A 26447-nucleotide genomic window follows, 5' to 3' on the forward strand; every position below is an offset into this window, starting at 1 on the left:
GCTGCCTAGACTTAAGTCAGCTTTGGAATGAAATACCTTCTCATGTAATGTCTTTGAGAAGTGTATGATTTCGTGGCTCAGTAGCAGAAATAAGTCACAAGGTTGCTGTATGATGTCATATGCATCCCCCTAAATTTTTTCGAGCCTACTGAAGGCAGTAAAAAAGAAATTTATGTGCAAACTGAGTCCTTTCTCATGGAAAGCAAAGTGAGAGGAAGCTTGAACATAGTTCACTTGTGCAGTGGATTTATGGCCCTTGCAGGTGGTAGCAGGTTATCGTTCTTCAAAGCCAGGAACCCACAGACTTTTGACCATTATCTTATAGCATCATGGGATGTTTTCAGCAGCTGAATCAATCTTACAAGGAACTAATGCATACAGAACTAGTATTTTAGGGTTTCCATGTGTTTGTTTATTGTTAATGAGCTTAAGATTGAATTACGGTAGGTGATTAATAAACATTGATCGTCTTACTAAAACTCTTACAGAGAGAGATCTTTCCTTTGCAATCATTAAAGCATTATGAAGTGATTAATATTGCTTAACTTTTGGTCTACAAACTTTCAGGCAAAGTCTTGCTTGGTTTTCTCTTTTAGCTTTATTTCCTCTTTTAATTTTTCATTGCTTGCTGATACAAATTAATTCTGATCCACATCTTTTTGTCTTGTTTACTCCCATGGTGTTTTGTAGAGGCAGGAGGAGATTGTATTTTACCACAACTTATAGATATCCCATTTGCCACTATGTCTGCAGTATTTGTGCAAACATGTTAGCAGGTTGGTGAGTTTCGTTCTCTTAGACTTTACTTTTAAAATCATTCTTATTTGTCTGCAGCTAACTTAAGAACCTATTTCATTGTTGCTGCTTTGCTCTTTGCCTATAGCCAAGGAGTCAGCTATTGGTAGGAGACGTTGACCCGGGAGTTTGCCTGCTGCTTCTACTTTGTAGAGTCAGGAAGGTGAAATTATAAGTTGAGAATTGGAGAGAGATAGAAGATAGAGCCCTGCATTATTTAGTACTTCACTGACAGCTTTTTTTTGAATGCCATGATCACCTTAGGAGGAAGAACTACAGCTCCTTAACTCTTAGCCAGCTGATAGCCATAGAAAAGTAAGAGAGTAGAAATTTCCTTATCCAGGACTGATGAGTTTCTGAATATATTATAAAGGACAGTGGAGCCAGGTTCAATTTTTGGCCTGTGGAAAAGGTAGGAAAGGATGGCCCAAAGGCCTTAATTTGCAGTAGTGCAAGTTACTGAGATGAATTTTTGTTGGGAATGAAGAGCTGCTGTTTACTACATAACTCCTTCTTCCTAGATTATGTCAAGAGAAGTAAAATTAGAAAAAAGAACCAAACCAACTCTTACATCTGGTATTAACTTCCTGAATCAGCTCCTTGTCCCAGATGGGACAAGAGTAAACAGGCAGATCCTACAGCACAGTCTGTTTTGTGCCAGCCTGGCCTTCCCTTTTACATCACTGTTCAGGTCAGCTGTGCAATAGGCAGGAACCTTTTTAATCCTGTAGTGTGGCATAGCAGGCGGGTAGAATTCTTTTTAAATTAGCCATCTTGCCAAAGTTATCCCTCCAAATTTCAGATTTAGTGAACCACAGTTACTTAGGCGAAAAAAGGTGCCAAAATGCAGCCATTCAAGGATGGCAAAAATCAAGAGGAGAGGACGAGGCCAAGTTGGATAGAAGCAATTTTATTCTCTGCAAGGTTTGAAATTGTCACCACAACATGTCTGAAGTCCTTGAGTTCATCAGAACCTTTTAAAAGCCGACACTTGTTGCCTTTTCCAGGGAGCCGAGCGTTGTTTCCAATGGGCCCTTCCACCTCCTCCCGCCTGCTGAAGGCTTTGCGGCACCGCAGCTCTGCCAGCTCTGTGTGCCCTTTGCCAGCACATCACCTTGGATCAGAAGTCACTCCAGAGTGTGTCCAATCAGGCAGGGCTTCAGAAGGACTCCAAGGCTATAAAGCCAACTTCTGGAGTCTGTAGTGTTGCTGTTGGGAAGGAAGAAAAGCCTGTAGCTTTTGAGGTCTGTTACACTGTGTCATAATAACCATTTAAAAAACAAGAAAGACAGAATATGAGTGGAGGAAAAGAAAATGCCATCTGGATTTAACTGCTTTTATGCTGATGACATCTGGATATACAGCCTTAAGTTTCTCAGATTAATTTAAATGTGTATTTGGAAGTCTGGCTGAATGTTGGAAATTTTGTCTTGAAGTTGCAGGAAGGGTAAGATTAGATGTTTTATCCTTAACTTACAGTAGTACATACATGAAAGATTTTATTATATCAGTTTTCATTCTTTATATTAAACTGGCATGTAGTAGCCCCAGTCTGAATTGTGATTTGTGTTAGACACTTTGTGTGTATTTGGTGGAGATAGCATCTACCCAGAGGAGCTCTCAGTGTAACTGGAAAGCCAAAGGAGCAGTGAGATGTTTGGTGGTGGTTAGTCAGGAGAAGAGCTCAGGTCTCAGTTCACAGGGCCTACTTTGCCCTGTGATTACGGCAAAAAAGCTTCTGGGCAGATAGTTGTAATAATGAGGGTGATATGAAAAACCCAAGACAGTCTAGGTGTCTTAATTTATGGAGTGCACTGTAAATAATTCATTAGGAATGGCATTTCTGCTTACATTGTCTGTAATAAAAAGAGGAAGTCTGCCTGCTTTGGTTTGTGAGACAGTTGTCACTCGTAAGTTGTCAGGCTGGCTCCTGGCCTGTTCAGTCAAAACGGCATTGATGATGATGAGAACTGTTCCCTCCTGTCCTTAGCAGGGGATACAATATTGATTCCTAGTTCTTCCTATCACGAGAGCTTTTGTTTGGGCCCGATTTAGCATTTGTATAATTGCTGCTTTCAGATACTTGAGAGGATTTTAAAACACCTGTTCGATATCGGTGGTGTATTCTGCCAAATCCCTTTCAGCTTTGCTTGCACTGTCTCACCTGAGGGGGTAGAGGCCTAGTGGAGGTACAGCTAACAGACATCTGTGCTCTCAGAAGACATGCTACTGAAATCTGTTCCTGATTATCCCAAGAGGTTTGTGAACTGGACAGGTGACAGATCCTTAACCATAGAATCCATCAAACCTTTGAAAACTGATTTGTCTGTTAAGATTCATGGTAAAATGAAACTTGTTAAATGGTAAAATTCTGTTTGTAAAGTAGGTCCAGGACACTGGCAATTCTCAAAGACCAGTTTCTAGATCTAAAGGTCCTTTCAAGTGATAAAACAGCAGGTTTGCTGTCAGGACTTGTGACCCCACCATGGGGCACCCACACAGGAGCTGTCGTTCTGAAGGACTGACGCAATGGAAGGGACCCAGGATGGAGCAGTTCATGAAGAACTCTAGCCTGTGGAAAGACTCACATTGGAGAAGTTCATGGAGGATTGTCTCCCATGGGAGGGACCCCACAATGGAGCAGGGAAAGAGTTTGAAGGAGTCTTCCCTCTAAGGAGGAAGGAGCAGCAGAGACAATCTGTGATGGACTGACTGTAACCCCCATTGCACATCCCTCTGAACCACTGGTAGGGTAGAGAACTCAGGAGTAAAGTTAAGCTCAGGAAGAAGAGAGGGATGGGGGAGAAAGATGTTTTTTAAGATATTATTTAATCTCTCATTATCTCAGTCTGCTGTACTTGGTAATAATTTCCCCAAGTTGAGTCTGCTTTGCCCATGATGCTGGTCACCGAGTGATCTCTCCATCCGTATCTTGACTCATGAGTCTTTCGTTGTATTTTCTCTCTCCTGTCCAGTTGAGGAGGGGGAGTGACAGAGCAGCTTTGGGTACCCGGCATCCAGCCAGGGTCTACCCACCACAGGTGGTAACTTGAAATATTGGATGTTTGCCTGCAGAACAATTCAATTAATACCTTGGATGTATATTCTGCAGGTCCAGAGGATTAATATGGATAGATCTCCAGTGAGCTGCTGTGAGATGAAGGTGATGAAATAGGCTATAAAGTGTACCACAACTGTAGTGTTGTTGTGTCTAGATGTCCAGTACCCATAGTTCAAATTACTTTAAAGAAGTGGCACCCCCAGCTCTAAATTGCCATAATTCAAAGTCAGCAGAGAGTTTGAGAGAAGCCACATTTGGGCGGCCACTGAATGGAGTGCAGAAAATACAGTTTGACTGCCAGAGGCTACTCTGTTTTTCTAGCTACAAAAAAAATCACAGCCATTGCTTTCTGCCTTATTCCTTGAGCTATATTTAACCTTTCCACATTTTGCTGGTCCTGCTGGAATTTATTTTGCTTTTGTTCTGGGAAGTTTGGTAAATCTTTACTTAAATTTCCTAAGAACAGATCAAGATAATGGCAGATACCAGAGTTATTAGAGTCTGTGTCCCAAAGCAGCTATTCAGTTGCTCTGTTCCCTAGAGGCTTTGTTGATTGAGGTAATGCTGCTTTTCTTCCTCTTCTCCTTCCCTCTCCCTGAGTGATTTTCTCTGAAGGAGTGATGTGTTCCCTGGTGGTTTACCAGGTCTTTGGAGCAGTTCCTTAGTTCTCATAGGATGAAAGAAAAGGTGAATAAATCTTATATTTAGAGGCCATAAAGGAAACTACTGTTTAACTATATGCCATCTTCACAATGCTAAACTTAATAGGAAAAAAAAAGGGGAGGGGGATGTCCAAATCTAGCATGGTTCCTTTTTTGGGTGCAATATAGTTTGGGGATAGGGGATTATTAAGTTTCTTTCTGTTGCCACTCAGTAGTGAGGAATAGAAGTTGTGATGATACAGTAACATGAGAATAAATTGGCAGTTTCCTTCAAATGCTACAGCTCCAATTCCAAAACATAACTGGTTTCATCTGATAAGTGTTTATGCAAATCTTTCTTATTTCTAATTCATGGTGGGCTTTATGATATTTCTTGCCTAGGAGTGTTTCTGTGGACTCCACCAAGAGGTTTTGACCTCTGTGTGTGATTTAGCAGGCTGTCTGGTTCAAGAGAGATGTTACAGAAGCATAGCTAATGCACAATACCATCTTCACCCCTTGAAAAGTTACTGTTACATTGTTAAAAACATTTACTGCTCGGTGCCATCTCTCCTCCTCCTTCCTTTCTCTTCTGCTTCTGTGACCACCTTTGTGCAGATGGATTGGGTTGTCACTCTTTCCTCTGGACCTTCAGAAAATGCTTACATGAGGTTATCTTCCGTAGCTTATCTTTAGATTTTAAGTAAATAACTTGGATGCATTTGTCCAAACCAGTTGGCTTTCTTTAGTAGCTGATAAATGTCTAGCAAGAGCAGGGGAAAGTTTACAGTTCATACCTTTTCTTTGTAGCGCCTCTGTAGGCTCAGCCCCCAGAAGGCAGCTAAGCCAGATGATGTTGTCAACACTTCACAGGTATCACAGGATTCAGCTGGCAAACACAAAGAACTTTCAACATATACTTTACATCTTACCACAGAACCTCTGAAAGAACAGCTTTCATTAGGTAAATAAGCCGGCGTCACATGCCAGAATGCAAATCCTTTTCAGTTCTTATGAGTTCTTATGCTCACCTGATTTCCTCTACAATCCTCCCACTGAGCCCGAAAGGTGGGAAAGAGATGCTGGAGTCTGTTTCGGTTTAGGAGTTTGCAATTTATCAGGCAGGGGTTTTTACAGCATTGTTGTATGAGTGATCAGGGACACTGGTTGTGAAATTATTTGAGTGCAACCCTGCAAGCTTTTAGGGATGGCTCATTTGCTTGTAGCTGTCCCAGTGAGGATTAACGTTTCTTACCTGCGAGCTACAGTACATTTAATAAACCACTGGATCAGTGGATTCTGCTGTGGAACTGTCAATGTTTGTTCTAGCAGATCTGTCTATATTGGAGTGTGCAAAGCCTCTGAGAGCACTACAGCAGGTCTGTCAGCCCTGGCTCCCCAGGAGCATGCTTGCATGCACTTTTGCCTTTAATTTTGTGTTATTACCTCTTGCTGTTTTAAACTGCAGTGTCCTTTTCCCTCCTCGCTCTCCCTAAAGATAACAACCTGACAGAGCTGATGACACTAGGAGCTGGCTTCTACCTTACCAACCTTGTAATATAAGCATGCAGCAGGGCAATTACTCAAAACTGGGATCTGCAGATGCTGGTCTCAGTCTGAGGAAACCAGTCATTTGAGCCAGCGGGCTGGAGGTGAGGGCTGCCAGCACAGGAGGCAGTTCACGTGCTTTACGGTTAGTGCTGGCTAGTGACCAACTTGTCCAGGCTTGAAGGAGCACTCTCCTTAGTTAGAGATGTGATATTTTTATGTCTGTGCAATACCACTCTTACACAGTGGGTTTTTTATTATTTTTACATCTGTACTGTAAGCATAGGTCATATCCCAGTGCTCTGTGTGTGTGTGCTTCCAGCTAGCCCTACCACCTTTGCTTTTGTAATCAGGCTGCAGATGTGCTTCATGATTGAACAACTTCTGCGCACCACTGCTCCTCCTCCCAGAGGAGCCCAGCGGACTTGCTTATGCAAGCTGTCATGCTGTCTTGTTGGGGTTTTTTTTTTCAAAAGCATGTATGGCTTTGCTTTTGTGTGTATCTGGCTGGCAGTCCATGCCCGCATATAATAGGTTCTGTATATATAAAAAACGTTCGCAAGCACACGGCTGCAGAAACGGCTTCCTTAAACCAGACAAAACTTCCAGCTCTTGCAGCTCAAGCCACCATAAATTACAGGAACCCGGGTGCTCCCACCTCGGCGGAGCTGTGCCTGCTGGCAGCACGCACACACACACTCGCTTTCCCCCTCTCCCAGTCAAAGATGATAGAAAGTCTTCTGGGGATTACTGCACATTTGTAGAGCAACAATGGAAAGCAGCTCTGCACAAATATCTATTCTTCCTCACCGAGCATAACAAACGCTGCTTTGTCTCACATCTGGCCCTTTTTACTAGCTCAAAGGCAACAGCAGTAGCTCTTTTAGCAGCTTATGGTAAACAAAGCTTTATTAAAGCAACTTCCTTTTTCAAGTGTTTAATGATTAAAATGGCCTTTCACCTGACGTTTTAGACGTTTAGTCCCGTATGTAGCAGGGGAAATAAAATAGTTGTTATGGATGGATATCGAACTTTTTCATAAAACAATCTTTAGGACTATCTTGGAAAAATCTGTGACTGCAAAGCGGACTGAAAGGCCTTTGCCTGCCGTGTGAGGACATAGCCCGTGCCTGTGGAAGTGCATACGTGCAGAGCTGCATCGTACCTTTGCGGTTTGAGGTCTGCCTGTGGGTCTGTGCGTTCAGGGGCTTTTTGGCGTGCTGCAGGAGGGCACCACTCGAACACCGCGATGGAAAATTAATGCAGTTGTACGCAATTAAGAGTATTAATCCGCGTGTGCACACTGAGGTACGTTCTGAGAGTTCAAGAAACAACTTTAAAAGATGGTAAGGAAAGCGTCAAGTGAAATTAGATGGTTTTTGTCTCTGGACTGGCCCGTTTTACCGCCGGGACCGGGCGCCGAGAGGACTGATACTTAAACGTATCGTTGGAGGGGATCAGCCGGGTCTTTCTGACCGCAGGGTTCTTTCAGGCGACCGAACGCGGCTTTTCCGCCCGACGGCCTCCGCACGGCCGCGGCAGCCGAGCGCTCGGCCTGGGCTCAGCCGGGCCCGGCGCGGCGCGGCCCGCGCTCCCTGCGGGCGGCTGCGGCGCGGCGCTGCGGCGCCCTCTGCCGGCGCGGCGGGGAGCGGGCTCCTCGGCTTCTCTCACGGCCCGGCCCGGCCCGCTCCGTGCCCCGCGCTCTCCCGCAGCCGTTACCCGCCGCAGTCCTCTCCCGCAGCCGTTACCCGCCGCAATCCTGTCCCGCAGCCGTTACCCGCCGCAATCCTGTCCAGCCCTTGCCGTAGCTTGGCTTGTCAAAGTCGCTCACAGGGTAAAAATGGTCTACCGTCTCAGGTGGCCCTCGACATGCTGCAGTCAGTTGTTAGTATCAGGTGATTGAATAAACAGCATTAACCAACTTCTGTTCTGTGGTGGGATGGTCCTGGGGGAGGGAGGTTTGAAAGTGCTGCATGGAATTCCTGCACTGGCAGCACTTGTCTTCTACCACCCACCTGCTCAATAATGTTAAAAATAGAATTCCTTACCTGCTTCACCTGCCTCCTTGGAAGGTCTGCTTTTCCTCCTCTGCTCTTAAAAGGGCTTTCTGGTGGAAAAATGGTTTGCTAACAACTTCATTTCTCAAGAAATGCCCCTCTCTTCCTCAGGTGAGGGGTGGCAGTTCTTACACTTGGTCAGGCCAAGGTGCCAGTGCTGCCTTCACCCTTGCAGCCAGTGACGTCTTTCCAGCGAGCTCTGCTTCTGTTTCTGCCCAGCAGTGAGGGAAAAAGGTGTTTGAGGCAGGAGGAAGAGCAAAACCCACTGTGTGAGGAGTGTCTCTAAATTTAGGACAAGGTTGTGCCTGTTTCAGTTGGTGATTCAGGTCTCCCTTGGCCACAGGCTCACAGGTTTCTGCAGTTCATTGTTCCCGGGGTGGCAGAGCTCTTGCTGTGGCTGGCAGTCCTGGCCATGAGGAGAGCTCTTCCAAAAGCAGAACCCAAACCACAACTACTTGCAAACCCCAGTACTTTTTTTTGGTATCTTGGTGTTTTGAAGCAGTATTGAAACGTCAAATTCTCTGTAGACCATGGGAGAGACCATGTTTTACTAAATGGTTGTTCTTTAAATGCATCACTGGAGTTCCAGCTTCTGACACAACAGTTGCAAGCTCATAGCTTGAACTTTCAACCAAGACAGCCTGAAAATGCTTGTGAAATTCTCTCTACACCCATTACATAATTGCATTCTTTTTTCACTATTGAAGAGGGTTTGTGGTAACAGTTAAAGAAAAAGATACAGTATGTTTAGGGTTAAAAAAAGTCTAACACGTAGATACATCTGTTCCTGTAAAAAAACACATTCTCCATTTTTGAGGCATAAATATGTAAGTGAGGACTCTTTAATTATTGCCTAGGGGTATAAATCCACATGCTAGAGGGGAGGGAAGAAGGAAGGCAAAGAATAATTCACTCCCCCCGCCCCCCCATTTTTTGTTGGTTTGGATGGTGAGTTGAGAGAGATTGAGTCTTTACCTCCGAAAAAGCAGCAGACAAATGGAGCTTTTTGTTACTGAATTACCAGAAGGTGCTGGGAAGACTTATTTCTTTGTTTATCCTTTTGGATTGAGTTTGCACAGTAGCATAGAACCTTTCTGGCTAACATCTGCACCAAACAGAGGGGATTTGTGATGAAGCACCGGGTAAAAGTCCCTTCCCTGTCCCACACTGACAGTCCCCTTAATCCTTATCAGCAACATCCCCTGCTGCCTCTCGAGCTGCTGTCAGTGTCTGAATCTTAGCATGGTTTCTAATGCAGGCACAGCAGTGCCTAGCCAGGCATCCTGCAAAGGCATGTTCACTTGTGACCTGATAAGCACTTGGCACTTAACCGAATGGGAGTCTGCTGTTATTCGGCCTTGCTGGCCTTTCTGGATCTTAAGCATCATTATCTTTGAGTAAGGTGATCTTGCTCCTACTCTTAAAACAGCGTGAAGTAGTCAGAAAGGGCTTTTTTCCCCACATTCCAGGATGTGGATGTGCACGTGGGGACATGCCAATGTGCAGCAGTACCTGTGTAGTAGGTATGGTTATTGGCAATTTAATTCTGGTGGGATGTTTTCCAGACGAAAGAGTCTGGTGTCAGGATGCTCGTTCTGCCTCCGTAAAACTTCAGATCTATATGATACTTTTCACTTTCCACATTTAATCTTTTAATTCTTGCTGAGGCATGTGAAAGTGTAATTTCTAGATAACAATGGTTTCCCACTAATGAGCTCTGTGTTTTTTATGGCAGAAATGACTTAGAGCCAGTATGCTCACTCAAAAAATTACTCTGATGCCCATATGATGTAGCTGAGAGAAAGGTAAAAATGAGTCTTGTGGGGGTGAGACGGGATGTTTCAAGTACAAAGTGTTAGTGTCATTATATGTGGTGAAGCTTCATATGGACAATTTTGGCTGTTTGGTTCATGCAAAAAATGTTTACTGCCTGTGGGAGTTAGTGGGCTGAAGAGCTTCTCTTGACCAGAAAACAATAAGTGAACTCGGGCTGGTGAAAGCAGCAAACTGGTGGCATTAAAGGGCTGGTGAGTCCATGCAGGGAGGAGGAAGAGATGGAGGGAGCCTGGCAGAGCAGAGGCTGTTCTGTTTTAGCCAGAGCCTGCTAGTGATGAGAGAACAAGTGAAGTTGAGGATGGAAGTGAAAATATCACTCAGGGAAGGATTGAAAGTCAGAGAGCTCAAGGGGAGCTATTGGGTGTTAAAAGCAAAACTATTTTTTAGCCTGAATTTGATCAGTTTATGACAGAAACAACAGGGCATGTCTGTGTAGGAGAGCAGGGGGACTGTGCTCCCAGTCCTGCCTCCAAGAGACCTGTCAGGTTCCTGTTTAGTTGTGCAAGTAAGTTCTGTGCACTCTGCCCTCTGCTTTTCCACATGGGCTTTGAGAAGCTGTGCCATGTGGGAGAAATGACAGTTGGGACAAGTACAATAGTAAGCTGTGATCCAGGTAGCTGATAGCAACTTTCAGTTTTGTTTACAGTTAACTGGAAAGCAGAGAATTGGGGTGGCATTATATGTACAGTTCATAAATCAATGTCCAGGATAGTTAGTTGGCATGAGTGGTGGTGCATGAATGCAAATCATCATCACTGTCTCTAGAATGCAGTCTCGCAACTCTGAAGTATACTGCCAGTAACACCAGAGGCAGCTCTTGATGCCATTAGGCATGAGTCCTAGTGTTGGGGTTATTGGCTTTACTTGAGAACTGTGCTTTCTGGCAGTGCAGAGTATGTCTGTATCTGTTCTTGGGATAAGTATTCTTCTCAACTTGGCTCCCAGTTTCCCTATGTGACTGTATGACACTGAGGAGGTTAAATAGGTAATGCTAACACAGACCAAAATTGTGTTATAAGGTTGACCAGAAATAGGGTATTTTGCCTTCTGGGTCATTGAGGAAAAACAGTCTCACTTTTTCCCTTTTTTCTTTCTTTCTTTCTTTTTTTTAAAGTGTCCATTTACATTTCTTCAAGTATTTCAACAAAAATCCGTGTACACTTACACATTTGTGTTTGTTTCCAGTGCGCCCTTCTCTGTCTGTCCTGATGTCCAATTAAAATGCAGATAATGTGTCCCAGCTTGTAAGATGGATCACTGCTGAAGCAGTGTCATGTCTGGGCTAGCTTATCTCTTGATAAATACCTCTGCTGTCCACTGAGAGATTAAACTTCACTACTGCTGAGGTCTGTTTGGGGGTCTTACAGGCAGATAAGACTGTGTTACTGGCTTTTAATAAAACACATCAATTTACATTTGCTAAGAGACCTTTGGTGGCATTTGCTATTGAGAAGATGGCAGCGGTGTACTCAAATTATAATACTTGTACGTGAAACTGGCTTTTCCATTTCATAAGTATTATAATTTATTGACAGGAGTGCTTTATTGAACCCTCTTGTGTCTAGAGTGTGGAGATGAGGCGCTTTAGCTGCTGTTATAAGACCTCATTTAGCTGTCTAACAGAAAAGATTTCTTTCCCTGAGTCTTAATCCGTCCGGAGCCGTGGAAGAGCATTATCAGCTGGGTACAGCAATGGCAGCAGGCCTGGGTGTGCTGGACAGGACACACGTGTCTGCCTCACCATGACAGGTTTCCCACTACAGGAAACACTCTTCTCCTTCTGGGGATTGGGTATGGACAGTGTTGGACTTGTAGAGGTGCTTTAGCTGAAGAGAAGTTGAGTCGTGTGGTAGGAGTGGTGAGTGACCAACTTCTCTGAACTGAACAACTATCCCAAAAATTTGCTGTCTTGTGTATGTAGGGAGTGGAAAAGAGGTTTGTCATGGACAGCTCTCCGAATAACAGACTGCTCTCTGCCACTGAAGAGCTTCATGGGCAGGGGAGAGACTTCTGTGTGAGTCTAGGACCTTGGTTGTGCTGGTATAAAGTTTTCTGTCAATACAGCATTTGGGTATGTGTTTCTGAATCTATGTCTGCTGCCTGTTGGTGATGGGCAGGATACAACTTTGTAGGCTGTAGTGCTCTACTGCAGAAAAAAAAGATTATGGGAATTTGTAGGCAAAGAGTCTTCTTATCAATGCACAATATCTGTGGTTTCATTTCCTTTTCAGATGTCATGGAAGTGATTGAAACAGAAGAGAATATATATGTGTGAAATGTTTCTCTGCCCCTGAGAAGTAAATTCTGTAAAAAAGCACTTAAATCTGCTCAGCTTATTAAGTACAGGCTGGAGTCTCTCGTGCAGTTCTACTTTAAACAAATAAGTACAAGTCACACTATAAACCTTTTGATAATATGAATTATGGACTGAAACTGCTGATTAGTTCTTGACTTTTGTCTTTGTGATCTACTGTTCTGCCACTATAGGAAAAGTGTGAGGCAAAGCCAGAGAAGGGGAGTAGGTGGAAGAGGCTCAGTGAAATGCAGACCCTGCTCATACCAGGAGGTTTGCTTAGGCTTCCGTGTACTTTTATTGTCTTGCTCTTGTTCCAAGTTTGACTGGCATTTTCGCCATTCCTGCCTCTCAGATCAGCAGATCAGACCCCTCACCCCAGTCTGAACATGGGGCTGAGGGGGAGAGCTAAAGGGTGAATTCAGCATGATGTGTGCACGTTGATTTAGCATCTACCATTTCCCCCTCTTGCAGGTGTTGCCCTTGATTCCAACACGTACTGTTATGAAAAAGACCCACTTTGTGTGATCATGGAATGTGATGTAAAGCATGGCTCTGAAAAAAACTTAATGGACAGACAGAGCAGGGCTCATCTTGATGACACCAATGCGGACCAAACTGTATCCACAAACATAACAGAGCATGACCAGCACTCTGATGGGCTTAGGGGACTGCGGGTTGACTCTTTAGAGCCTCATAACCTATTGTTGGGTTTTTTGATGATTTTATATAGCTATAGTAACGTGAATTAGAACTCCTAACACAGCTCTGAGCCTTCATTTCCATTTTCCAGGGTTTTTTTTAAGTCTCAGGGAAGTTTTAATTTGCCTTCAGTTACACAGTTTGTTAGAGATGAGCGCAGGACCTTGAAGAGCCCAGTTTTTCTAGAAAGGAGGAACTGCTCGACCCTTTGGTCTGAGCATCAAGCCTTTCCCACATATGCAAGGTTGCACATCTGGAACCATTAGTCATTCTGAAAGTCTTGGTTGAGTTGTGAATCACAGTCTTTCACTCACTGTCATCTCAGCCATTTCAAAGGCTTGTTAAATAGATCCACTAGCTGGAGGAGACTCCAAAGTATACCTGCTGCTTTTATTTTCACACAGAAATCCAGAGTATTCCTAACACACATTTTGTGTCCTTTTTGGCCGTATAATACTCTGCCATATCTGATTCATTTCATATTTAAGGGAGGTATTTTTGCTTAGAGGAAGATTAGGAAGAATCCCTATGCCCTTATCCTTCCAAAAGCCAGACCATTGTCGTTACTAGGATTATTATTGTTTTATTTCACAGAGTGCTCGGGGGTTTCTTGCAAGCAGCTCTGCTGGATTGGTTAGGTGCTAGAATGTACTAAATGATCTTGTAATTTTTTGTCTTGCAGATTGAGGGATTTTAATGGCTTTCAGGTAGAAGAAAGTGGAGACAATCAAAATGAATTCTATGGACAGGCACATACAGCAGACCAATGACCGGCTGCAGTGCATAAAACAGGTAAGCCAAGGTGGAGATGTTGCTCCTACTGAGCCCTGTGTTTTGTAGCAGGGTGTGTTGTGCATTGTGGTTACCTGTTGCCTAACGAATGTCCTTGCTTTTAAGAGTGAAGGATAGTGGTATGAATGAGACATCCTAAAGTCACTGAAGAGGAAAACATCTGCTGCAAGAGCTGTTGTATAAACCTCAAAAGTCAAACTTTCACCTTTCTAAGAAATCTTCAGCCTGGAGACTGAACAAGTCTGTCTCAGCTGAAAGCAGATTGGTGCTAGTCCTTGCCAGCTGTGCCCTGAAGGTGTCACAGCGGGCAGCCATTGTGCTCTGAGCACAGGAATAAAAAATGTTGACAGGTCACTTTGGATTCTAAGCCAGTATCTGACCTGAGACCTGCACTGCCTGGAGACTCCAACTTGGATGGCTGGCATCCGTCCAAGTGCTCAGGTTAAGCTGTTTGTATGGAGACATAGGTAAAACTTTCATAAGCATCTGTTTGTTTATAATTCACTGAAAGGCAGTGGGATCTGAGTCTCATTCTTAGATTTCCCCACTGTAACTGTGCTTGCAAATGCTTTTATAATCAAATGAAACTACAAAAGCAAGAATGGAATGAGCAGATGCTGTCTTTCCCTGCTTTACCCTTCTCAGTGAGCTTTTCTCTCTGGCACTGCAGGCAGCATGTATTCTCCCCTCACATACCTTCTTCTCCATGTGCAGTAATCCATACAGAAAATTCATAGTGATGGTCCTTTATGTAGAGATGGTGAGCAAGAACATGGTTTCTCATGTTGATGTTTCCTGTTCTTGCCTCTAAACCAAAGGGGTTGTGGAGTCTCTTTCTCTGGAGACATTCAAAACCTGCCTGGACGTGTTCCAGTGCTACTAGAAGGACCTAGGTGGTCTTGGGGGTTTGGACTAGATGACCTTTCAAGGTCCCTTCCAACTCTTAACATACTGTGATTGATAGAGTTGAGAACCTACTTGCCTATGTGCTGAGGGACATATGCATATTGCTTCTTGAGGGAACATTTTTCTATAGATTTCTTTGTGTTATAGACACGAGTACCTTAAATCAAAGGAAGTGACAAAAAATAAGCATGGGGGACTAGATTTTTAAGCTTATTTTTCTTTTGTCTACAACTTCCTCAAAAGGGGTAATGGGTGGGGGAGGTGCTGATCTCTATCTGCTGACCAGCGTTAGGACACAAGGAAACCGAATGAATCTGCGACAAGTTCAGACTGGACATTAGGAAAAGGTTCTTCAGTGAGAGGGTGTTCAGTCCTGGGAACAGGCTCCTCAGAGAAGTGGTTACAGCACCAAGTGTCTCAGTGCCACTCATATGATTTAGTCTTGTGAGGAGCAAGGAGTTGGACTTGATGATCCTTTTGGGTCCCTTACAGCTTGAGACTATGATTCTGTTTCTGTTCTCGTCATTTCAGCAATCTCCATCATAGTGGTTTTTTACATTTGCCTGGAAATATCCTAATACTTCTACTAATAAGTAGAAGTTTATATTTTCTAGAATGTATTCTAGTGCAAGGGACAGAAAATGTGTGTTCATTTGCAGGTCTGGCCATGCAGATGCTTTGGGGGAGGATACAGAAAAAGAGCAGAGTTTATACCTACACCAGCTGTTTCCTCTGTCCATGTTCCCTTTATAAGAAGGGATTTCAGAATAAATCAAACAAAGAGAGTTTGTAGGTCAAGGGGCTGAAATGGGAATCTGTCCCTGCAGAATTGTTGGTTGTAATCCAGCCTGGGTCTGTGGTAGTGTGCTCTCTCTTCCATCACTCTGTGGTGAAAGTTAATGCATCTCATGGCCCTTTAAAAGACCGAGGGAAACATGAATTTTGGAATTGTATCTCAGTTTCTTATGAGAAACTATCTGATTCAGAAAAAAACATGCCATTGACTGGCATAAATTGGTGTCCTTTTTAGCCATCCTGGCCCACAGGATGAAGAATGGAGTGACTTGCAGAACAATTTAACCTTCTGGCTGTAAGAACAGACCTTTAGATGAGGTAGAGACAAATGGAGGACAAGGCTCAGGTCCTTTTTTTAGAGCTGTGGGTTTCTGTCAGAGAGAGTTTGTATTATTTTAATTAGATAAAAGAATATCAAATTATACTTCTTACGGTATTAAAGAGATATTTTTGCCTGTGTAATGGATACTTTGTCAGTTAAACTGCTGCCTTCATTTATACCTAGTGCTGGTTTACATATGCAGCTAGGAGATGTCTTTGGTGATGAAGGCCAAGGGGAAGGGAGGAACGTCAGACTTGCCAGCATTCGTTTTGTTTCTTCCAGTCTGGAAGAAAGCTTGGGATGTCCTGGTGGGCAGGAGCACGCTTGTGTAGCTGCTCTGTTCTGTCAGACAGCAAAGGATGCCTGATGAGGTATCCTCCTCGTGAAGTCATGGTGCCTGAATAAGTAAGTCATTCTGCCTGAATAAGAGAACAGGGATACTTTTGTTTTCAGCTCGTGAAAAAGTGTGGTTAACCAAAACAGTGGCTGAATACCAAAAACTACATAGCAGAAAGCTTAATTTGTGAAAGATGCAATACTTGTAATTCTATTGATTGGCTGATTTTATTATTTGTTGTTATTGTTGTTGAAGAATTTAGCACAGAGACTGCTCTTTACTGTTTCATAGTTCCAGATTTGTGCTGTTACCTTTGCCGTAGTGGAGAAAGAGAAAGAAGCTGACTGACTCACTTTTTGGAGGAGGCTTACCTCTCTGTCACAGGGTTATAAATTTTCAGCTTGGAGACATTTGCCCTGTTCTTTGAGACAGGTCATTAGCTGGCAAAATGAATGTGCTACCACAAAGAGTAATTTCTAGTTCACCCATAGATAACTGGACCTCACACTGTTGTGTGCACAATGGTTGTGGGAGCAAAGCAGTGCCTTGCATGGCCATATCAATGTATCTTCACCTATTTGGGGGATTAACTGCAGGGTCAGGCAAAAATCTGCTTGTCTTTTCCTCCCTGGTCTCCAGTCTTTTATCCTTTCTTCCCAGCTTGTGAACAAACAGTGCTGCTGTTCTGCTGAGGAGGTGTGTGCTTTCAGGTTGGGTAACCTAGCAGTGGCAAGGAAGATGCACGGCAGTGAGGGGGAGGAAAAACATCCTTCCTTGGCACCCAGCATCTACATGTTTTATAACCTTGCTGGCAGCTAGTGGCTCCTGCAGCCAGACCCAGAGCTGTCTGCTGCACTCCTTGCCCCTCACCCCAGCCCCTGAGAAATGCCATAAATGGTGATCCATGTGCCTCTTTAACTAGATCAGGTTTCAACACAGGGTCAGGACAGGCTTCTTTCTTCCCAGCTCTGTGACTTGTGAGACACCCACAATATCCTTGCTGACTTCTGTTCAAGGATCAAGGTTGTGTTTTACCTTCATCTTTTTTGTGCTTTAAAGCTAAACCCCAAAACTTGTGTAGGATCAGCTACTTAGGCAATGAGAGGTGTGTTTGTATGTGTTAAGAAGTGTTTTAGAACTGATGAAAGGGCAAACTGAAGAGGTGGCTGTGTATTTAGGCTTTTAAAAACCCCAGACTTCTGTGCAATGCTGGCACAGTTTGTGTGGTCTCTTTGTGGCTTGATTCCTTCAGTATTTGTAAGTGTATGTGCTTTAAAACTTACATTTTTTGATGTACAGTGTGGAAAAAGCCAAAGTAACAGGCTTCCCTTAACACAGGCAATTAGTCATGACACAGGAGACTCTTTGGGGTACATTGAAGGAGGCTGGATCTTCAGGCTACAGACTTTTTTTCTTTAATTCTTTGTCCATACAAACAAAATCACAAGATGATTTTGTGCTCAGTGAAGGTCTGATAGCCCTGGGACTGGCCAGCTCAAGCCTGCAGCCTGATCTGTTTATGTACAGAGCTCTCACAGCTCAGGGGACTCTGATGCACTACCACAGAGCTCTGGGGCAGCAGGAACAAGGGGGCTTCCATGGTGCCCAGACCCAGCAAGTCCTGACAGAACTGACTGGTTTTCTTAAACCATTCTTCATAATAGACCAGAGATGTGGCTTTAATTAAACACCATCTCTTATTTTCCTTATGGAATATAGGCGAATACCAGGCAAAATTGGGGAGCTGCATGACATCTCTCTACTCTCACCTTGATGAGTCCACTTAAAAAACTCTCAGCTATTTTAAATCTAGGGACTTCTGTCTTTTGTTGTCTCTGCTGTCAGTCAGTTTACAAGGTTTTTGTACATCTCTTATGAAATTCTTGAAAAGAGAAAGATGGAGAAAAATATTCCCGTGTTTGAGTTAGAAGGAAGCCAGCCCTCTCAGAACAGGTGTGTGATGTCTTCCTGCTGTGCTGAGGGCAGTTGCCAGGGTGCATGCTGGAATTTTAGCAACAGGTTAAAGGGAAGTAGGAAAAAGCTTCCTGGTGACAAAAGTATTTGGTCATGGTGGGAACAGAGAAGAAAGATTCCTCTGCCAACGATACATCAGGACACATTGAGCAAGATCATCAGATGATGCTGGATCACTCGGGGAACCCCACTTAGTTGGAGGTACACATCACCACAGAGCTGATTGCTAGACACTGCTTAGCATGTCTCTCCTCCTTCCTTGCAGAAAGCTTGCTGAATTCTTGCAGTTGCGATGCTTTACAATGCCTACCCAGCCATCCAGAGAGCTCTGCTGGAAGATGTAATTGCTGTGCATTTTTCTTGATACTTTCTTGCTCGAACTGGAAATAAACTAGCCTGTTTCCTTCATCCTTCAGCAGCTGGGTTTCAGTTCCTTGCAATTCAGAGGAAAAGAGAATTATTTGTATGTTCACGTAACTGTTGGCATTTACACCCTGAAACCTTTGAATTCTTCTGCTCTTCGGTGTTATTGTTGCAGACTCATGTAAAATGCTCAGCAGTCCTAAACATGTCATTTTTAATATAAGTTGGATTGGTTAATACAGACTGGGATGAAATTACAGCTGGAAAGATTTTAATAAAGCTTCATGAAAATGTCATTCTTGAAGAACTTTGAAAATGAGAAGTGTTCTTATGAAGGGATGCACTCATTTAGAATACATGTACTTTGGCTGTAGCCCATATAAGTTTTACTGGGGGTTTTTAGGAGCTAAATATGAAAAAACATATAGCAGTAAGGCTAATGGGGGAAAAGACCCTTCTTTTCCATAAAATGACATTCTCTGGGCTTCAAGTGTTACTGCTTCTTGGTTGAATGGTCCATCGATGCCATCTTAGTAGCTGGTTTTTTGTCTTTTTTCTTTTCCTGAGACCCCTAGCTGCAAGTTCTTTGCCTGCTTTCAGACTGTTGGAATATTCCTCTGCTAGATTTAGGAAAAATTGACAGCAGACCAGCTTTCCTGGCTCCTCTAGTCCATTTAGAGACTTGTCAATCAACATTCCAGTCTATGTCCTGGTAGGGACTGTTCTGGCTCAGGCAGCAAAGCCTAAGAGAGGAGAGAGCAAAGAGGCAAAGAGCTGGAAGCACTTCTGGAGAGAAGGGGGAGGAAAACACCTTCTCCGTGTTTGCAGTATTTGGCTGGTTTGTTTATCTGATGAGCTTCTGGTGGGTGGAATATAGCCCATCATCTTTTGAGGTAGCTGGTAAAGTTGGCGTGAGTACACTTCCCTGCTTCCCAACTCTGCTGCTTGTTTCACTGCAGCATCTGTCCCCAAGGGCTGAGACGTTGGTTTTAACTGTTTTTGAAAAGGAAAACATACACATTAGAGCTTAGACTGAGAACTTCCAGCACCCATAGTGTTTAGAAGAATTTCATTCTTTGCTGATTGACTAATCTGGTCTATTGCTTAAAATTGCTCATTGGTGAATCAGGTGGACATTTGAAAAGTCTAGAAATGTGTAAGTTGGCTCCATGGTGTCACCTCGATGTCAGATGAATGTAGGAAATTCTTCTCAAGAGCTGCTGGGTCAGACTTTGTAGGAACAGAGCTGGCAACATGTCTATAGCTCCTGCCATGCCATTTCTGTCTCTTCCCCCGTACATCTGTGCTTATGACTTGAATTCCTTTCGTTGTGAGCATTAGTGCAACAGCAAATCCCTGGCAGGTATGACTTACACAGCATTTGCACCTAAGGACTGTTGTACCTGTTTGTAAAAGCAGGTGGTGTTTTTAAAAAGATATTTGAAAGGGTGGTGGGACTGTTAATAACACCAAGAGCCTTCAGCTGTGCAGATCTCCATTATCATCTACTGATGGAAAAGTCTCCTCACTGCTAGTGTTTGCTCCTCATTGCTTCTGTGCTCTACACAAGAAGAGCCATTATACCGTACATAGGTCACAAAGCCCGTGCTGCAGGCGGTTCTGTAAGCACATGCAAATGAAAAAGATGGATGGGGAAGCATTTTTCCTTTTGACTTTGAAATATCTCAGCAACATCTATCTGGCTGGTAGGACCCATGAGAATAGGTTATGGGAATTTTACATCTCCCACAGCGGTGTCAGTTCACGTAGTGGTCATTTTAAATAATCACCTTGACATTTTATCTCTGCATAGATTAAGAGATTAAAATAATAAAGATTAAGTCAGATTATCAGAAGTGCTATAAAAAGCTCAATCAGTAAGTAAATTACTCGAATGAGTCAAAAAAAATCAATTGGAAAACAAAATATGCCCAACATATGTGCTGCTGTTGGACCAGGTGTAGTGAAGACTATCGGCTATTTATCAAAACAACACTCAAGTGCATTTATTCTCCTGAGGTTTAGAAAATAAAGAAAAGGAATGCATTTATTTTAAATGCCTTTGTTTAAGTCAGTTCAGTAGGTGAGTCAAAGGGCTCTTTGCTTTGTTTGTTTCCCACTTGCCATCAACTCACTTCATACTCTCGGGTAGCCCTTTTTTCTTTTTAAAAGCTGCACTATTGCCAATAATGTTCCAGTAAAGGCATACTGTAATACTTCATGCGTGTCTTATGAAAACCTTGCTATAGTAAGAACTGCGTGAAGAAAAGCCACCAACCCAAACTTTTCGAAATGCTGTGGTACACACCACAAAGTATTAAATGGTTCCTCATGCAGAATTATTTATGTAGATGACCCACTTTGCCTGTATCCTTCACTTCATCTTCTACTAAGAGAGGTGGTGAAGCTAGATATTTACTTTTTTAAAGAAGGCAGGCATTGTTCCAAGTCTGGGCCAAATAAGCCTCTATTCATTAATAAAAAACATCAACAATTTAAGCAGATATTGAGATATTATTCTGACAGTGCAGTAGTACTCTAAGGGAAAGAACATGGCCACTGCTTTGAGAATTAACTCCCCAAGATGTAGAGATATTTAGGAATGAAAATCACAAGGACATTAGAGAGAAATTCTACTGCATTGTTACATTGTCTGTTGGAATGATAAAGGTAACGAAGCCTCAGCATCGTTGCTGTAGTCAAATATAGAGACATCTTACACTAGCATGTTAAGACAGGGAGATACTAATGGAAAATGACTTGTTTCAGTTGCCAAGAAGAGTGAGTGAACTGGTTAGGCAAACTGATTTCATAATTCACCGGAGCTGTTATTGCAAATTTAAAGATAGATTGGAGCCTTGCGTCACTGAGCATGGCCTTAGAGAAAGAACACATAGTTGGGCCTTTGTTTCTTGACCTTTCTCCCATAAGATCACTCTTTGTGAGTGATTAAGGAAGTATCATTCAGAGCCCTCTGATTATTTTGAGTCTTTTGTAAACCCCAGTGTTCTCAGTGCACTCAGCTGGCATAACAGCAGTCCAGGTGCTGGTGGTAAGAAGGGTACAAAGATTGGACTGGGCACCGATCTTCCCTCTTAAACAAAAAGACATATTGCCACTGTGTGCCCTGTTTCCTCCTTCAGTTGCATCTGGATCCCAGCCTTCAGGTCTGAGTCACAGTTCCCTCTTGCATGGAGAAGAATGAGATGGAACAGCACTAGATGAGTTTATGACAAAAAAGGTTTATTGTGCTGTATATTTTCTTATAAAGGACAAAGTTATATCAAAGTATATCGTCAATGCAGTTCATAGATATGCAGTTACATAGATATGAAGGCACAGAGCAGGAAGATGTGATGTAATTCAGATCAGCAGGGCTAGGAGATGGTTCTTGCTTTAGCTCTTCTAGCTTCTGTGTATGATGCTTGAGGATCAGGATGTTGAATCCATGTCTAATGTGTTAGATCCAGATGGCACAATGAGGCTATTCCATTAATTCCCAGGCATTCGCCTTTTTTGAAGCCCCTCCTGATTTGTACACACTATACAAGAAGCATGTGAGAAGCACCTATGGGAATGTGCATTAGTACAGGGTTTGTTCCCTTACAGCTCACACAACTGGACAACTTAGTTCTTTGTGGTTCAGTGACGCTCCTGGCTTTTATTTGTTCTTATTTCTGATGTGTTTAACATGTGGCCTTTACTGTTGACTCCCCTGCTTGTCTTACCCAATATTTTCATGTAGTTAAAACAGTTGATAAAGAGGTGCTGGTCTTTGCTCACTATTTACTGTTTTCCTTTGAAAAAGAAGCTGCAGTGCACAAGTGGAGCAAAGGTGACTCCCTTTCATTCTGTTTTTTAGAAGTAGGTATGGCTAACGTGGTTTTAATCTCTCTCCCAGTATATCTGGTGCTTCTCAAAATGCAAGCTTAATAAAATATTTATAAAGCCTCCGATGGAATGAGCCATGTAAGTGCAAGATAATTCTATTAATTAGGGATCTCTCAATCTCACAAACACTAAACTGGGAGTGGGGGGGGATTATCTGAATACAAAATGCACAGCTTGAGCCTTTTAATTTTTTGATAAATAAAACAATCTTTGATATTGAAGGGGACTGTAGAGAATTGAACTATATATAACCATATCCAGATAAATAAAAATCATGCTCCCAGAAGACAGAAAATAGCTCAATACTTCCCTCTATCCTCTTGAAAAAGAAAAAGATCAATTGTTTTGCATCTTCATTGCAGATGAGTTTTTAATATACTGAGTGTTGCTGCTCGTGGGTAAGGCCTCTGTGTAATCACACTTGACTGTAAAAACAACAGTAACTGAGAAACGAGGTGTCTGAGGTGATGGCATTTTCTGCATTCGAAGTGTGTGCTGGGGTAATGCCCTGTGTTTATGTGCCACCCCCTGAGCTGTGTTGCAGCCAGGGGAGGGTGTGCAAGGGAGAGGGAATTCTTGGTGGATGGCGACCTGAAGTGGAGATGTGTGTGTAGGAGGGGAAGAGGGGCTTGTGGTTGGGCTCACTCACAGACCCTGCTCAGGTTCTGAAGTAATAAAGGCTCTATGAATGCATTACAGCAAATGGCCCTTGCTTATTTGCAGGTCCTCTCCTGCTTGCTTGTGGTGCTGAGCAAGCTGTCACATTTAGGTCTAGTGGGAACATACTTGTGGGCTGAGTAATAGAGAGGCCAGCCTTGCTTAGCTGTGCCAAGGGTGTCTGACTAGATTCCTGTTTACATTCTTTAGATAGGTAATTAGTTTTTGTTTGGGACCTGAATGCCCTTTGCCCAACATACAAGACCATAGTAATTCTGCTTCTGGGTTATTTCGGCTGAAAGGCACATAATCTCTGTTCCTCCCTTTCCAGGTCCCTTTCTTTCCTACTCCCCTCTTTGCTCTCCTTCAGTATAACAGTACATTTGCATTGCATTTGATGGCAGACATGAATGGATGAATATTAAGATGGGGGGAAAAAAAGTCTGAATTGCCAGGCAGGATCTACCAAAGCAGCTGGGGCCAGAGTGTTTTATGCACCAGAGTTAGAAAAGTCTTGTAGGCCTGGAAAAGAGCAAGTCAGCTCTTTCCTCAACCAATATCAATCAGTTTAGTTCCAGAGGAACTACTGTTTCTGCATTAATAGCATTAATATGTGAAGTTTGATAACTGCTGAATGTTTTGTTTTGCTTTTAAATTCCTAACTTTTCAAACCATGTGAGCTTTTAGCTTCCATTGTTGTGGGGAAAGGCTTGAAAACCTGCATGGCAGCAGCTGAAAATAGCAAGCAGATCGTGTGAACTTCACAATTGTATATGGGCATTTCAAACGCCATGAGCTCTATGCAAAATTCATGGCATGCTGAGTATCTGGCTCATCATTTGCAAAAGATGGCCTTGGTACTAGGTTTTATATCACTTGAAATTCGGGACCTATTGCAAGGTTTTGCAGAACTCACAGATAAACCTGTCGTCTAACCTAGGAATAACTTGGCTGAATGAGGATCAACCCCAGATCCTCATATGTACAGCAGCAGAACACTCATTCTTTCCTGTCGGTGCCTCTCTCCATATGTGCATTGCTTTGTGTGCAGAATAACAAGGGATATTAGTAACAAAAATGTTTCTCTAGGTTGAAATAGACGAAAGTGCCATCACTTCATAAACGGGGGTTGTTTTGAGGCAGGAGGGATATTTCTATTGTGAACTTAACTTGGTCTTCCTCTTATATTGATGGTATAGCTCCACCTTCGGGAGAAGCTTCGTGATGCCTTTAATGCGAGTGTGAGCTGCCGAGAGCAGAGTTCCCAGCCCAGCCTTTTGTTTGCTGCCACCTTTGAGTTGGGTCTAATGATTGTGTGGTCACATGGGGAATGTCACTGCAAGAGATGACTGGAAATCGGTATTTGGGAGGTTAATTCACGGTCAGAACAGCAAAGGGTGGTCTGATGTGCTGAAAGGGAGAAGCGGCTCTCAGGGGCAGCCTGCCATGAGAGTAAGCAGATCAAGAAATGCAGCCTTAGTTGTAGGTCAACTTGGGTCCAGTATTGGCATGAGAAGGTGACATGACCATTCCCATGAGGTGCTGAGAGGCCTGCTGCTGGAGTGACACAGGCTGCTATTCTCTCCTCTGCTAGTGCTAAGGTTCAAGGACCTGCCCTGCCTGCCGTTTTGGAGAGGTAGTGCAGCTGAAATGGTCAGTGGAGACTGAGGCTGGTTGGCCCTGCAGCCGTGTGCCCTGTGGCGCTGTGCAGGGGGGCCGGCAGGAGCAGGCTGGGCACTGGGAGGCAGGAGCCTTCCCAGGCTGGCAGCCGCCAGCGTTAGCTGGCAGTGCCTGCGGAACAGCAGCTGGAGCTCTGTCCTGAGGGACAGCAGCTGCCTCCTGGACTTAATTTCCCCAATTGGCATACCGGGAGTTTTGCCAGGCCACATGTTGTAGGAATGGGTTAATGTCAGAGTGAAGGAAAGGCTACCTACCATCTAGCTGTGTTTCCTTCTGCTGTGCAGCCAAAACCTCCCTGTTTTCTAGTGTATTCTAATGTAAAATTCCCAGACTCTTGATTAGTGAAGCTAGACAGTAGGCAGGGTCCAAGTGGCTAACCATGTGAGAAATTCAGTGACTGTAGGCTACTGTTAATTAACCTAGAATCTAGCAACATGGCATAGTGTCTGTGTGATAAGTTATATTATCTTCAGCAGCTCAATTAAATCAAGGAGTGAGACACAGAGCAGACGTAACTCGGCAAAACAAACAGACAACTTGAGTCAGCCTTCATAATTTGGTGCGACATCACGTAAATAAATGCAATAACTTGTTTAGCATAGTTAAGCAGTTTGCTGCTCAAAAACTTATTTGCATGACATCTCATTTTGAATAGGTTAAGTTGTGGCAAATTAGGTCTGTGCTTTCAGTTTGATGCGTTCTGCAGAAAAACAAGGGGGAAAGAAATCCTCCAGCAGAGAAATGGCATTTGTAAATTGAAATTCTACATTTGTTTTCTATAGCAACAAACTGGAACATATGGATTCCATGTTTAAATGGTTCACTTTCCATACCATTGCTGTCATGTTAGCATTTTTAATATGTGTGTGAGATAAAGTTAACCCTCTGTAATTGCTCTCAATTTTGACTGTTATTCTTCCATTACTTACTAGACTGTTCTGTCTAAGATACACAAGTGTACATCTGGGTTCCAGTCTTCTATATTTAGTAGAGACAAGGCTGTTGTCCTTGCCATATCTCAATGTGAGTAATTTGTTTCTGTCTCTAAAATGGTATTTAGTCTTTGGTTGCAGGAAATGGTTTGCACCCACTTTTGTGTGGGTATGTAGACTGAAAGTACTTGATGGTGCTTTAGTATCCTTTAAAAAGAGATCTTTATTGCATATGCCTATTTCACTCACAGGGACCTGAATTCATACGTGGGATGAAGCTTATACTTTTGAGCCCATAGCTGCATTGTGTATCAAGACTTTTTCATCATTGTGTGATCAGGAGAGAGTAAGAGTTTGAAGAAGTGTCTGTATTTTGCAATGTTTGCATCAAAAGAAAATTGCCATGAGCAGCTGTCGTGTTTAACTCCCCATGTGAATATTGGGTCTGCCTCCCAGCCCCTCCTCAGGGCTGCTGCATAACAGCCAAACCGTGGGACAGGCACACAGTTACTGTTGCTGGTGAGCTTGGGTCCTAGTGTAGCTGCATCCTCTGCCCACACGTCCACTCTAATTTACAAAGACAGTCTGGTTTTATGTAAAGAAAGCATTTGAGCCGGAGTTGGTCAGGAGCAGCAGGTAGATGTTCCAGTTTTCCCCTGGAATCCTGCCCAGCGGTCAGCCCAGTTCTCAGAAAGGGGCTTTGCTGGTACAGTTCACTCTTATTGCACATAGTGGAGAGAGAAGTCCATTGCTGTTTTCTCCATCCCCCTTCACCAGACTGTTAATTAAAGTGCTACAAAGAACACAAGATTCTTTCCAAGACCAAAATTAAATGACTCTGAGAGGCTGTCTCTTCAAAATACCA

The 26447-nt window shown here is 43.3% G+C and overlaps 1 protein-coding gene across 6 annotated transcripts in view; it reads left to right on the plus strand.

Annotated features, from left to right (window-relative positions):
* ZMIZ1 (zinc finger MIZ-type containing 1) overlaps window positions 1–26447 on the plus strand; it is a 337359-nt gene that overhangs the window by 170719 nt on the left and 140193 nt on the right. For all 6 annotated transcript variants that reach the window (XM_062001159.1, XM_062001160.1, XM_062001163.1 and 3 more), the window contains one exon: window positions 13616–13725. In XM_062001159.1, coding sequence (XP_061857143.1) covers window positions 13666–13725 — 60 coding nt within the window. In that variant the 5' untranslated portion in view covers window positions 13616–13665. The remainder of the gene's footprint in view (window positions 1–13615; window positions 13726–26447) is intronic.

The sequence above is a fragment of the Colius striatus genome, chromosome 8, assembly GCF_028858725.1.
Source record: "Colius striatus isolate bColStr4 chromosome 8, bColStr4.1.hap1, whole genome shotgun sequence".
NCBI classification, from domain to species: Eukaryota; Metazoa; Chordata; class Aves; order Coliiformes; family Coliidae; genus Colius; species Colius striatus.